The sequence below is a fragment of the Uloborus diversus genome, chromosome 7 (genome assembly GCF_026930045.1).
Source record: "Uloborus diversus isolate 005 chromosome 7, Udiv.v.3.1, whole genome shotgun sequence".
In the NCBI taxonomy this organism is placed as follows: domain Eukaryota; kingdom Metazoa; phylum Arthropoda; class Arachnida; order Araneae; family Uloboridae; genus Uloborus; species Uloborus diversus.
In genome coordinates, this window is record NC_072737.1 from 108,600,719 (window position 1) to 108,615,024 (window position 14,306).

Consider the following 14,306-nt stretch of genomic DNA (forward strand, 5'->3'; position numbering starts at 1 on the left):
TGCGCATTACATAATCCAGAAAATCACCAGCCATAATATTGCGGATGCGAATTTCTTCTATATGTCTATTTCATTTACAGAAACAAGAAAACCACACCGCAGGTTACCACCCCGGGTGACACTCGTGTAAAGAACGCCATCGGTGTAAATAAACTTTTTAGTTTTTCCTTTGAAACGCTTTTGTAATTGTTTAATATTTAACATTGATTTAAATAATATTTTTGTTTTATGCATTTCGTTGCGTTTTACGAAAATTAAAAAAGGTCTACTCACAACAAGTTTGACCAGTTTGAAATTAAAAATAAATAAATAAAATATGTGTTCTGAACTGTCACTTCATAGCATGTTTTCCTCTCACTCCGCTCTCTTATTCTTCCTGCGTCCTGACTTCAGCATATTCACAACAAAATTTAATGAAGAAAATAGATTATTTACAACTAGAAAGCTAAACAATACTCGAACTCCGCTTTTTAATTGTTGCAAAACAATGAAAAATAAAAGTAATTATAAAGTTAATTTTGTTAATAAAAGTTATCTAACTAATTTCAAGGCTGAACTGAAGCAATGTGGTTTGCGCTTTTAAACTGTTGACATGACTTGTATCAAAGAAATCTTCGAAAACCTGCACTGTTTGAAAAGTTTAAAAATGCCCAAAATACATTGTAATTCCTTATTTATTTATTTTCTTTCATTGTTTTTGCCAACAATTAAATCACTTCCGTCTTCCGTCACACAGAAAGTTTGCGGATCTGAATTCTAAAGCTCTCGCAAAAAAGTTTCACCTTCAAAAAAAAAAAAAAAAATCCACCCTAAATTCGCCAAACTAATCGCCAAGCGTTCATTGCAGCAACCGGAATAAGCAAGTTCCTTCGCGAGTAGACAGAACACAGCGAACAGCTCGCATTCGCTCATTCGCTGGTAGAAAGCGTGGAACACTGAGTTCGGGTGGAAGGTTGTTCTCTATCGTCTGCGGGTTTACGTGGTGTGCTGCGGCGGCCATGATTCTGTTGAAAACGTCCCGCGTTCTAAAGTGAGGAGTGACCCGTTTGAAGACTGACCGGAAAGAATGGATCGGCGACCGGGAGATCTGGCGGTTGCGTTATTCATTGTACTTGTTTTCATGTTGTCCTGTGTTAAAGGTAAGTTATGATTGACTTGCCTTCAAAAAGAATGAAATGAATGAATGAAGGAAGAATGATGGCTTGTGAAGAACATCCGATCTGTTAGCTGATTAGAGCGATTTCAAGTGTTTAAAAGGCTTATTCCTAGTGATCTCTGAGAGATTTCGTAGAAAACAAACTTAAATTTAGCTATCGTATATACTGATCGATTGTAAACATTGATAATTAATCGCATTGTTTTAAAGTTTACGTGCAATATTATTGATGAAGTGAAAATTGTTAATATTTGTACTCTTGACTGAGTTTTGAAAGTGTTTACAGTTCTAAAAGTTCCTACAAGTTTTTGTACGATACGGCACATTAATTAGGTTATGCTAGCTTTTTTTGATTGGCTACGTGCGGTAAATTATACGATGTAATCATGAACTTAAACATTCATTCCCTGCTTTTTTTTTTTTCCTCTGTTCCGACACAATAATAGAGCAGTCGTAATCTTTTAAAGTGTTCACCCATTTTCTCTTTTAATCATATTCATAATACTTATGTATCAATTGCTTGAACCATTCTTGCTGCTGTTTGCAATATGTGTAGTCCTTAAATGTTATTTGGTTACCAAGATAGTATAATAGATAAACCAATTGACAAAAAACTATTTTTTTTTAATTTTATAAACAACAGAGTACGGTTTTTGAAATCATTGAAAAAAAAAAAAAAAACATTAGAATTTGTTAACTACGATTTTCGCATAATTCTCTTTTTAAACTAATGACTTCAGTCATATGTTGTAAATTAATCCAATATTTATATTTTTGTGCTTGCATAAAAAAAAATTGTAATGCTAATGATAAATATCAAAAATTTCAATGTTCTTGCAAATGTGCATCCCCCTTCTCCATCGTTTCATCTAACTTATCCTCAGCTTTGAAAGCTAAATACTATTGAAAAATATTGAAAATACAGTACAGGTCAGATGTTCAAATTTTTTCTGTGGTACATTTAATCTATCCTTTTATGCTGTTCAGAAAAATATTCAAAAACTCTTTAAATTCTTGAAAGTATTTTCGTAATTAATGTATTAGTAGAACTACATAATATTTGCCAAATTCAGAGCTTTCGAACTTTATTAATTTACAGAAGAAGTTTAAATTGTTGTTTAATAATTGCAGAACAGAATACTAACATATTGCTTAGCTGTTAGAAATATTAGGTTTTATATCTTTAAATCTCCAATAGAATTAAGCAAAGGTAAATTATAGTGATTTTTATTAAATCTCCCCTCCCCCTCCCTCTTTTATTTGCAAAACAATTCTAAAATGAGAACAGAAGATCAACAGGGGTCGTTGTGAAAATGATAAACCACAACAATAAAATGCTTTGCCTCAATGTTTTTATAACTACGAATTCATTGAGTAATTTTTTAAGTGCACAAATGAGAAATTGAATAACTTCCATTTCATTTTATGCATGAAAAGTACATCACAAATCTAGAGGTTTCCTTTTTTAATGTGCTTTAGTAAAGGTTCTTTTTTCCCCACAATTCCACAAGTTATAGAACTTTCAAATTACTTCTAATTGGTAGCAGAGGGGGGGGGGGGGAGGGAGAGAAAATATTTTAAAAGTTGCCTACTAATTCATAAGTATTTTTGCATTTAAAAAATGTGTGTGTTGAAATTATTACATCTTCAATATTTTTATAACTATTTAATGGTTTTTATGACTTCTACACAGTTCTGTAAAATATGAAAATTCTGTTTAGGCACTTATTAGGAAAATTCATTCAACAGACTATGCGTTTAATACAATTAATTACACGAGCTGTTTTTATGCAAACTTTGAAATTGCATTTGGATATTCTTCGTTAAATAGCTACTCAAATATTCTGAAATATTTTGAAAAAAATTAAAAAAACCTAGCTTTTTTTCAACATTGCATTTTATTGATTATGTTTTGGTTTTTATTTATCATACATATTTACAATAAGGAAAAGCATGATAGTTTTAAAAAAAATACTGCATCCATTATTTCATGAATAAATTAAATTGGCCAATACATTTTCTGCTTGATTTCTTTTTGATCAAATAAATGTTAAAATATTGATCATGAAGAGAAAAAAGTTTTGTGATTGATCAATTGATATTGAATAAGTTTAAAAAATAACCAAACCCCACAAGGCTATAATTTCCCTGAGGGTCTGCTCCCCCCCCCCCTCTCAGGAGCACCCCTGCCCTAGCATAGCCCTCATAAAATGAATAACATTATTTTTGTTCTTAGACTTATGATTTAAAATCAATATCCAGCATGGTATTTTAAACATTGCTTTGGGTGATAGTTAGTTCTATCTCCCTTAGATAACCATGAGTGCTCATTTTTTATTGTTCCTGAAATTTTATTTTGTTGTTTGAGTGCTTGAGTAAAAAAAAACTTTCTAATTAAGGTTTATTTATTTATTTTCATAGTTGAGAAAGTTTTTATTAAAGCTAGGTATAACCAAAGGGAAAAATTCTACTCCCAAAAGTATTAAATAATTAGTTTGACCTTTTTTAAGGAATAAATATATTTGCTTTGACAAAGAGAGAAAAAATCAAATGAGCTGTTTGAAGATAAGGGATGGGGGGGGGGGGGGGGGCACAGGACTATTCCTTAAAATCCTTCAGTTCTTAATGTGGACATAGCTATATTAGTATTGCTTTTGCAATATTTTTTTCATATTTATTCTTTTCCTTCCCACAATACTTAGATATCATTTTACCATTAAAGTTTTGTAGTGCAATATACTAAACTGATTTTTACAAAAAAACTTATTTCACATGATGAGCCTATTTCCAATAGACTTAGAATTTCCATGTAATATTCTTTGCTGTTATGTTAAACTGGTTAACAACACCAAATTATTAAAAATTGTAGCAGTAAAAATTTCGTAAATGACGATAATGCATAAATAAAATGGAAAATGTCTGTCGATTAAGTCTGTATTCACCCTACCCGACACCTCAAAAAATAAATGACTTAAATGTGTAACAGACATTTATTAGTGAAATCATTTTAATGAATATTGAGATGCAGCTTTATAAACTAATTTAAGAACAATTAATTACATTAACTAATGTGTTTAAGATTATGAACTTCAATGTTTTTGTTTCGTTAATTGAGAGGAGAAAAAGTGGCCCACTATTTCAAAACAGTGGCTATCAAGGGGTTGTCCATAAATTATGTTATACTTTTGGGGGGGGGGGGGGAGCGTCGTGAAGTTGCGAGTTTGTGGCAAAGGGCAGCTCAATCACGCATTTTTGTAACAATACAAATGTGAAGTGTGTGCCTTTGATAAGGAGGGAAGGGGTCTAATATGATGAATAAAATTGTGACACCATTTATAGGCATCCCCCGGCCCCGATGAACCCGCCCCACTGCTTTCAAAAGAATTTCCCCAATTTTGCCTTTTAAAAGATGATAAAAATTTTGTGAAGTAAAGGAAACTCGTCTTTTTGCAGCAGAAGATTTTACACTTCTTGAAGTTGTATTAAAAAGTAAAAGTTTTTCCTTCCAAACGGAGCTAATAGTTATTCCCCAGTACATTCTTATTCCAGTTTAGCAATTTGTTTCCTGGATAATCAGGGCCCTCATCAGGTTTTGCAAACAATCAGTCCCTTCACTGCCATCAGACAGAGAAGTCGCCGCAGAGGCTCCGGTTTCTGCTGCCCGAGGGCAGATAAGGGCAGCGTGGGGCCCCCCGATGTCCAGGGCAAACAAACGGAAGAGCCTCCTGACAGCTACCCACAAAAGAAAAACATCCATCCTTGTCGTACCCTGCCTACTTTGCCAGTTCCCGCCCTCCCTTGCCAACCCCCCCTTTACCTGTTGTAGCTCTGCAGGTAGCAAGTTGGCTGTAGGTAATTTCTACAACCTACGTTTTTTTTTCTGCTTGTTTTAGACTTGATCGCTGAAGTGGCATTTATCTCTTTGCAATTAGAAATTACCAACGTTTTGGGACATTTTCCTTTACGAAAATTCATAAAAGATGGCACAGTGGCAAACTTACCCCAAAGTATAAATAAATTAATGAAAACATTGACATAATTCTACCAAGAAGTGTTTTTTAAAAATTAAGATACTGTTACAGGATTGTCAGGTAAATGGTACTGTGCTGCGATGGAATGTTCAGTGGGACCAAAATACCGTTTCGCTATTTTTCTACCTACTATACGGAATGGCGTTCCGGCATCATAGGCGCCCATATGTGTAATTTTTGAGGAGTGCTAAGAAAATTTATATAATTCAAGGCTTTTAATTTATATATTTTTTTTTCTCTTTCTTCCAGCTTTTACTAAGCAATAAAAGAAAGTTTGATTTGAAAGTTTCATCAAAAACAATTTATTTAACTTCTAATCTTTTTAAGGGCATTCATGGTTTCGTTTTCTTCAGAAAACAGGTAGAAATTTGTTACCTAAGATACATTGTTACAGGGTTCCCACGGGCGCTCAAAAGCCTCTATAAAAGCCATATTTTCAAGTATTGTTTGTAGGGGCCCCTCTAAAAAACATATTTGTTAGTCAAAAGACCCTATTTTTTTAAGATTTGACAAACCCTTTGAAAATTAATAAGCGAGTAAAAGCATTTGCTAAAAAAGCTACAGCCTAATAAACTGATAATTTGGAACATATTAGATTCAACAAAGAATTTTGCTATTTATGGACATGCTTATTTATCAACAAATGCATACGAATTGATTATAAGGACACCCCTTTATAAGGTCACTCTCACGAAGTCTCGAAGAGTGACCTTGTAACGAGATCGCGTTAAGTGGTCCTATGTAGTTAAAAATGTTCCATAAAAAGGCCATATAAAGGTCCTATTTTTTAGTTTCATGGAAGAGTGGGAATCCTGTGTTACTATTCTAAAAGTAAAATTAATGCAGATTGAATTTATTAAAAAAAATTAAAGTGAAGAAGTTTTTAATAACAGTCATTCATCCATGGCATATGTTGAAAGGTTTTGAATTGATATGTATGCTCAAATTTTTATTAAAATTAAAAAATAAAACGACAGCACTAATGTCAAGAGGGCGGCCCGAGCCGCTCGCTCCTTCCCCCCCCCCCCCCCCCCCCAATGGGCGCTTATGTCCGGCACATAATTCCAAGTAATATTTCATTTATTTTATTTGAAAATCGCAATTTCTCACGAAGACCGATCGATTTTACTCTGCTAAAATCGCATCAGTACTTATCGGTTATTTCTGACAAATTGTATGCTAGTATGGTTTGAGCCCGGTTCAAATGACAAATGTTACATTTGTCAATCATTTCGTGTCTCACGCCTTGTTCCTCTAAGTAGCTCAACAATGTTCTTCCAGTTCAAGGGCTAAAACCCCGTGTCATATTCCCATTATCCCCGCACAAGAGAGCGATTTGCCATAACTTCTGGCAAGGAGGGCCCTTTATCCCTCTTGAATGCAGTGTTGATTTTGTGTCAACCCCTTGCCTGTCCTCCCTCTGCTAGCCTTTTTGGAGGATTCCACAGACTTACCTGGAGATTTTCTGCTAACCACTTCAGCCTTATTGTAGGCATTGAGATGTATAAGGTTGGCGTGTCTGGGTTTTGTATTTTCCTCGTGAATAGCTCCCTGCGGGGTTGTCTATACCCCTTCATTTTTCTCCGGCCCCCCTTCTCCCAGTGCAGTCTGAGATGCGGAGATGTGGGGACAGATAACTATTTCGGCGTAGATCGGGATCAAAATTATGGGAGAGCGCTGCGGCAGATAAGAAATCTACTGCGAGAAAATCTTTTACTTTGCGTATGGATACAAATCGAGATTTCCTGCAGCAGATGGGATTTAAAACCATCTATATATTTTTTAAAAAAAAAAAAGCTTTCTGACAAAATGCGACCTTGCAGTAGAAGTTTATATTTCGGCATTACAGATCCGCAATTTTGAATTTTTCTAGTGTTGGGGGATTTTGGGGGGGGGGGGGGGGTCATGCTGAGGAATGCCCCCTCCCCTTGAACAAACCTATGGTTTAAGGTGTTGGTGTGAAAATTTTCTAAAACTGCTATGGTGCCAACAGTGGCGCACACAAGGGAGGGGTCCAGGGGGTCCGGACCCCTCCCATAGGTCTTGCTTTTTTTTCCCGATTGATTATGATTCTATGTATTTTGTGCCTAAAATAATTTCAAGCAAAAGGTAACAATAATTTCAGTTCTAATAAGTGAAAAAATAAATAAAATCCTCATGTTTAAAGACTTTTAAAAATATTGAGCACTTTTCCTATAACAAATTGCCTATAACAAGCAGAATGGCGATTATACTCTAAATGAATACACTGTAATAACCATGTTTTCAGTTTTGTAATAACAGATCACATCAAGTGACATTTTATGAACTTCTTTAATCATATGGTGCTTCTGCAACGATGAATTTGCTTTGCTGAATCCATTTTTTAATTATGAGAAAAGTTAATGCGTATATTATTTTGCTTTCTGGTAATGTATTTAAGTATAATTCATTAATTAATGCTAATTATTTATTCAATAGTTTATTTTTTACTGTTTTTCGTTCTCGAGAAACGGTAAAATCAAATCAATATGTTTGACGGCGTATTGGGGTATCTTATGAGAATGAGGCTTTCGATTTTGGACCCTCCCCTTGAAAAATTCCTGTGTGCGCCACTGGGTGCCAATAAAAAGCACCAAATCGGCCAGGAATAATGCACTTACTGAGGCAAAAACTTACCCAATTTGATTTCATAAGCCAGTATTATAAATATGTTTCCTTTAAACTTTTAAAAAATAGATTTAATAGAGAACTGCAATCATTTGCATTTAATTCAAAAATTGTTTGAACACAATGTAGATGTGTCCACGATTTAGGGGGAGGGATCATGACCCCCATGATCGTCCCCCTGTATGCACTCCTGCTACTCACCATACATGTTTTATAACGTCTCATTTCCTTTTTTAGTACCGTTCTATATCAAGTTATATTTCCTTAAAATTCAACGCACAATTCACAAAAGATTTCATACTTGTCAAAGAGAAAGAATTTCTAGTTCTCTCCTTTATCCCTCATCAAACCTTAAGAGCTTCCATCGAGAGATGGAATGCTTCCTCAGTGATCCTCAAGCAAACGATATTTCTTCATGTGCTATATTTAGTTAAAATGGTTGCTAACCCTGCAAGAAGAATCTGCCCATTTTTATGCGATGTCCTTGAAACTTGTTTTTAATGATCCAGGCGTTATGTGATACCACCAGAACCGTATAATAGTCAAGATAAATCGTTAGTAGTTGCTTTAATTATTTCGGTCTTGTTCTCCAACGCTTGCCTGAGTCATTTCATGTGACCTTCCACCGGATTTTTTTCTACTTTTGTGGTCAAATCCAGTGCTGTTCTTTCCTGACTTTTCAGAAGTCTTTCTAATATCCTCCTTTCTTATTTATTCGTGTGATCAAAAGCATGTCTGCTGGCTCGTTTATAGGGGGTAAAGAGGGAGATAGTCCACCCCTCCTGGTTCTTTAATGTACTTATATTTGTGGGTATAGTTTTTTATTTTTATTTTTTTCAAAAAAATATACATTGAGTACGTCTCGTTTAACCCCCTTCCCTAGGAAATTTGTTAATGACGGACCTGCATGTCTCATCGACTGGTAATTATGTGATTCCTTTTTTTTTTCATGAAATTAGTTTTCATCTATTTTTTCGTTTAAAACTCAATTGTACGCTAGGATCTTAAATAAATAAACAAAATTAAAAACCCAATTTGCATTTCCAGCTAATGCTGTAAATGGAAAAAAAAATATTTGGGGGAAATTTATGTTTGAAAGTTTGTTTCAAAAAAGTCACCACATAATAGTTGTATCCACAGTAGCGTGAATAGACTTCGGTGCGCCTCCCCCCCCCCTCCGCAAGATTTAAAGAGGCGCCCTCTCCCCATAAGAATTTTTTAAAATCTTTTTAACATAGTATTTTTTCAGAGCGTGCGCCCTCACACCTTTTGTGCCCCCCCCCCCTTCCTCGCGCCTCCGGGGTGCTATGTACGCAACTGTGTATCCATATTAAATCATATTATTTTTATGTGGGTTTAGATTTCAGTAAAATATTTTCGGTTTTTCTCCCAATTGTAAAGTGTGCCAAAATTTATTAGAATTAGCCATTGCTCCTCATATTGGTCTTCGCCTCAGTACTGCTTTCTCTCTTTACTTTTAGAATATACGTATATGTCGAAATCGGCCATCGGTTGATGGAGCAATGGGCACATGAGCGCGAAGAATCCTGCAGACCATTCCTCAGTCATGCAGCAGAGAGGTCGCGATGATAATTATACACGACGGAACATTCCAATGGAGGATCCTCATAATGATGGCGCTCATTTCACTTGGGGGATCCGGTTCTCTCTCTCTCTCTCACTTTGACCGCCCCCATTACTGGGGTCGTCTCCACATTGCCTTCGGAGCTGATGACCCAGTTTGACGCTGGAGAGTTGGAACGTGAAATTAATTTGCTTTTCTGCCAGTTTTTAATTTATGCAGGGTTCGGTTTTGACTTTGGGGGGGAGGGGGAGTGAAGAATACGTTTAGAGCCCCCACCATTTCGCAAATTGAAAGATGGTAGAGTTTAGCTAAGTTCAAAATTGTGGATGTTAGTCTTGATTTCCATCGAAGAATTTCTACACGTGTATCGTCATATTTCTTGTGATCTTATGAAAAGAGGAAATTTTGCGAACATATGCTTTATGACACAACAAAGCTAGAGATTGCTCCCGATTTTCTTTTAAGAAAAATGAAGCATTTGCTAAAAATAACGGTACTTGCTTGTTTTTATTAATATTTTTGATACATAATTGTCCTAAAATTTTATCAATTTTGTGTCCTACTTTTTTTTAAATACCCACTCCGACCCTTGCATTTGCCTTGCTAAAATCAGCACCGGCTAAACGAACTATTAAAGACTAAGTTAACTGCTTTTGTTTTAACAACCTTTGTGCACAAAAAGTAAAACAAGAAACAACAACGTCAACCAGCGCAATTCGCAGATTACTGCAGACACGTGTTTCGGCATTACAAGGACCGCCTTTTTCAGTGCAAAAGAAATGAAAGACATCCGACAAAAGCTTAAAAGCTTTTGTCGGATTTCTTTTGCATTGTAAAGACGTTCCTTGTAACGCCAAAACAAGTGTCTGCAGTAATCTGCAATTTGCGCATTTTGAGGTTGTTATTTCAAGACTTGGTTGTAACACACAGAAAAGGAACGATAACACGACAATAGTCAATGTTGGTTTCAGAAGATTTTCTTGGACGTAATATTAGACATGTTAGATTGATTCTATGCGAAAGCGCTTGAATTAAAATTTATTATAATTATTATTTTATTGAGGAATTTTTGTTTCTAATTTGTTCGACAAGACAGAAATAAGATGAACTTAAAGTCAAAGATCAAAATGTAAGAACAGCCATCAAGTTTTATATTATTGACGCACACGGTTAAAATCAAGTGAAGAATCCTGCGTAAAGTTTTAAAAGAAATATAGAGGTATTTCACATTCAACAATTCTCAAATATCACCTTGCTTCTCATTCTCAGATACACGTATGCGGAAAGATGATTTCATTCATCCTTGCCTAAAATATGTATACCATTCAAAAGAACTTCAACTAACGTGAATGAAATTTTCCTTTTTCATTAAATAAAATGAAAATACAACGTGGGAAGAAAAAAAAAAAAAAAAGATTTAGCGTAATTTCGTAAGAATTCTGCCAAAAATTTTGATTGACATATGCGAGGTCACAACACACATAAACAGCCTTTTTCAACTCTTCGCAAACCGCAGGAGGAAAGTTCGGCACTATTGAGGTGAATCAAAAAGTTCGAATTCATTTCCATTGATATAAACTCCAACCCTGCAAATTTTTATCAATGAGCTGCAACATTTTCATTCAAAGATTCTAGGCATCAATCATGCCCTGTCAAATATTCGTTAGAAATCTTACTTGAAGGGCTCATGTGTAGGTAGGTGATTTTGTTCTTTAGTTGAAAGGGTTTATATTAGTAACTAGAATACACTTAAGAAAAAAGTTTTGAACATGGGTAATCGAAATGTTGGTTAGTCTTGTGTTTTTAAAAGTGGCTAAAAGGAAAATATTTGTTTTAAAAAGTTCTGTTTTCCTGTAGGTTTTCATCAAAAAAATAAATTATTGTTTTATATCTTTAATTTCGGAGCAATCTGATTAATTCCTCACATTCTAATATTTATGTGTTGGCCAAGTTGAACATAATAAATAATTCATTTATGCCAAGGTATCTTTGTCTGAACATTGTCTGAATCCATGCAATATGTTTCTTTTGATGTTTTTTTTTATGTCGCAATAATGGAAGGCTGGGAAGACGACCGGAAATGTGAGCGATTTAAAATTTGAAGAAACGATCTCTACTTCCATTCTAACAAAAAGGAGTTGCTGCTAATATAAATTTCGTCACCTCTGTCCCATCTCTTATGAGCGTGGGCATACTAAACTTTCGGAGTGGCCCAGGACTGTTTGCCGTAGTCAGGCCAGGCCGTAAGGCTTGTTTTTTTTTTTTTTTTTTTTTTTTTTTTTTTTGCCAGAAGGAGTTCGCGGTGTTTTTAACCATATTAATTGCAATTTAAAGTTGAAAGAAGTGGGGGTGGGGGGATAAAAGTTCATGCAACAGTCATAGGCCGTGGGGGTAACAGTTATTGACTTATAACACAAGCAGCTTAAGCAAAATTAAGTTTATTAATCTTAAGAAAATTTTAATTTTGTGAAATTAATATTTAAAACGATTAAAACGCATGATGTTGCCGTCCTCGGTCGGAATATCTAAATAATAATAAATACTAGTTGTTGCTGTCAATATGGGGAAAGTATTTAGAAAGATCCTTGTAAACAATACGTTTCTTTTCTGACGGCATGGGCATGTTCCATCTTCAATAGCTCCTGCTAAAATACAAAACAAGGTATTCTGCGAAAATCCCAGCTTTATGTTCAATACAGGGGAGTGCACAGGGGCCACTTGTCGGTCCGAGCCCGAGATTAAAATGAATGTGAAATATATGTAAGAACGTAGGTGTAAACATAATGGGGGGGGGGGGGGCTCGCAAAAGTTATTACTGACGGACCCCAACATTTCTGTGCTCGCTCCTGGTTCAGTGTTTGTGTAACGCATCTTTAAATGCAATAAAATAAGCGTATTGTTTATTGAAACCTGATCGCAAAAAAATAAAGAAAAAAATAGGGATAAAAACGGAAGCACTTTCTTACTTTGTGAGCGACCCCGTGTTAGTTTTTTAGAGTTTATCCTAGACCGGTTTCGTTTGCTCAGGACTCGCTTCACTTCACCCCTCCGGGCCATCCTCCTTCCCCCCATTTCGAAACGAAGCGAAAAAGGAAAAAAATAAATAATCTGGTTCGCTGTCCTCCTAGTTTGTTTTTGTCGGCTTTCCGAAGCCCTCCACAAGATCCAATTGCGCTTTTCCCTTCGGGGCTCGTGCAATTGCCACTCTCTCGTGTGTGCCGTCGGGATCCTCCAAACAACTGGAATAATAAAAACTCAGAAATATCAACCGGCATTAAATCTTCCTACTCGAGGGGTGATGTGGAATTATTACAGCACCCCCCTGTTTCGTTTCACAATGGATGGGGCCCCGGTTAGCTGAAGATGGATGCGATTCGTCTGACCAAAATGAAAACTTCTTGTACAAAGTTAATAAACTTAATATTCCATTGTTCCACCTACTCGGCGGCGTTTTTCTTTGGATAAGCATGATTGATGTATCTCGCTTTTCGTTTTTTTTTTCCTTCCTTGGCGTGGGGGGAGGGGGAAGTTTGTTGGTGAAACGATTGTCAAGTGTATGTCAGTTATGTAGTTGGATAATACGATGAGTGCTGCAAAACTTTGTAAATAAATAAATAAATAAATAAATAAACAGGGGCGCTCCGATGGGAGGTTCGAGACTCCCCTGAATCCGGGGCGGATACAAACTACCGTTTTAGGAGGGAGGGGTCATGTTCAGGGCCGCAACCAGCCTTTTGTTTCCGGGGTGGGTTTTAACCAACGCATTTGTTGAGGAATCTTTATGATGAACAAAAAGCATCTTGTAGAAAAGTTTTGTTAAATTTCGGAGGGGGTTTGAACGCTATAAACTTCCACCTTGTATACGGCCCTAGTCATGCTGAAGTGTTTTGTGTGAAAAAAATTTCTGGAACTGCTTGGCTGTCGATAAACGCACAAAATCGACCAGGAATAAGCATAGATCTTTAAAAGGGATAGATAGGCCTTTCTCCTACAACGCAGCGTATTTCGCCCGGAGAAAGTGGGGTCATCATGATTCTGCCGAGAATCACGTGATCAAGGGACATCGCGTCTCCCTCTTCTCGGGCAGCAGTGATCTAACAATGCGAAGCGTCGTTAAAATTCTAGGATTATCTGAAGATTTTTATTATACTTATAGGAGAAATCTCTATATGTGTGAATCTGAGACTTTCTAGCGAAAGAGGGTTTGATGAATGTGATGCTGGTGCCAATTTTATTAAAAAATAAAGACATAGTGGACTTTCTGAGTAACAGAAATCTTTCTTTCTGCTAAAGGCAAAAAAAGTCCCCTGCAGAGTCGAAATTAAGAATATTTTAAGCAATTTATTGTAGATGCCGAGCATTATATTAAATCTCTAAAAACAAGTGATGGAAAATTAGTTATAGTATGTCCTCGAAAAACAGGATTTTTAAGTTTCCTAATTTCTATGAAAAGTGTGCTGGGAACATATGAAAGGTATGTAGGTGCCCAAATTCCAGTTCTAAACTGCATAATGACTTATAAGCTTACTCAGGATCACCTTGAAACTTTTCTCAGTGCGATCAGGTTGTGAGGTTGGATTCAACAATAATCGTCGGACAATTTCGAAGTGCGAAAAAAAGATTATTCATTCATACGGAAATTTAAGGAGTTCAGTTCTTTAAATTGCACTGATTTTAACAACCTTCAAATGCTAAGATTAAATTTGAAGCATAGCAAAAATGATTTGAAAGAAAGCCTTTTTTTCCGATTCCTTTGACGACGATTTGGAAAATTCAGAAATCGTCTCAGTTAACATGACGCAGTATATTAGTGATATTTCTGACTACGCTGGATTTTTTGTCCGGCAAGTGCACTCTGTTGTGAACTGCGACGACTGCAACGCAG

General features: G+C 35.8%; 1 protein-coding gene across 1 annotated transcript in view; it reads left to right on the forward strand.

The window, feature by feature from the left end:
* Window positions 1-910: 910 nt before the first annotated feature.
* Window positions 911-14,306, forward strand: part of LOC129226491 (BMP and activin membrane-bound inhibitor homolog) — a 44,044-nt gene continuing 30,648 nt past the window's right edge. The window contains exon 1 of the mRNA XM_054861102.1: window positions 911-1,139. Coding sequence (XP_054717077.1) covers window positions 1,067-1,139 — 73 coding nt within the window. The 5' untranslated portion in view covers window positions 911-1,066. The remainder of the gene's footprint in view (window positions 1,140-14,306) is intronic.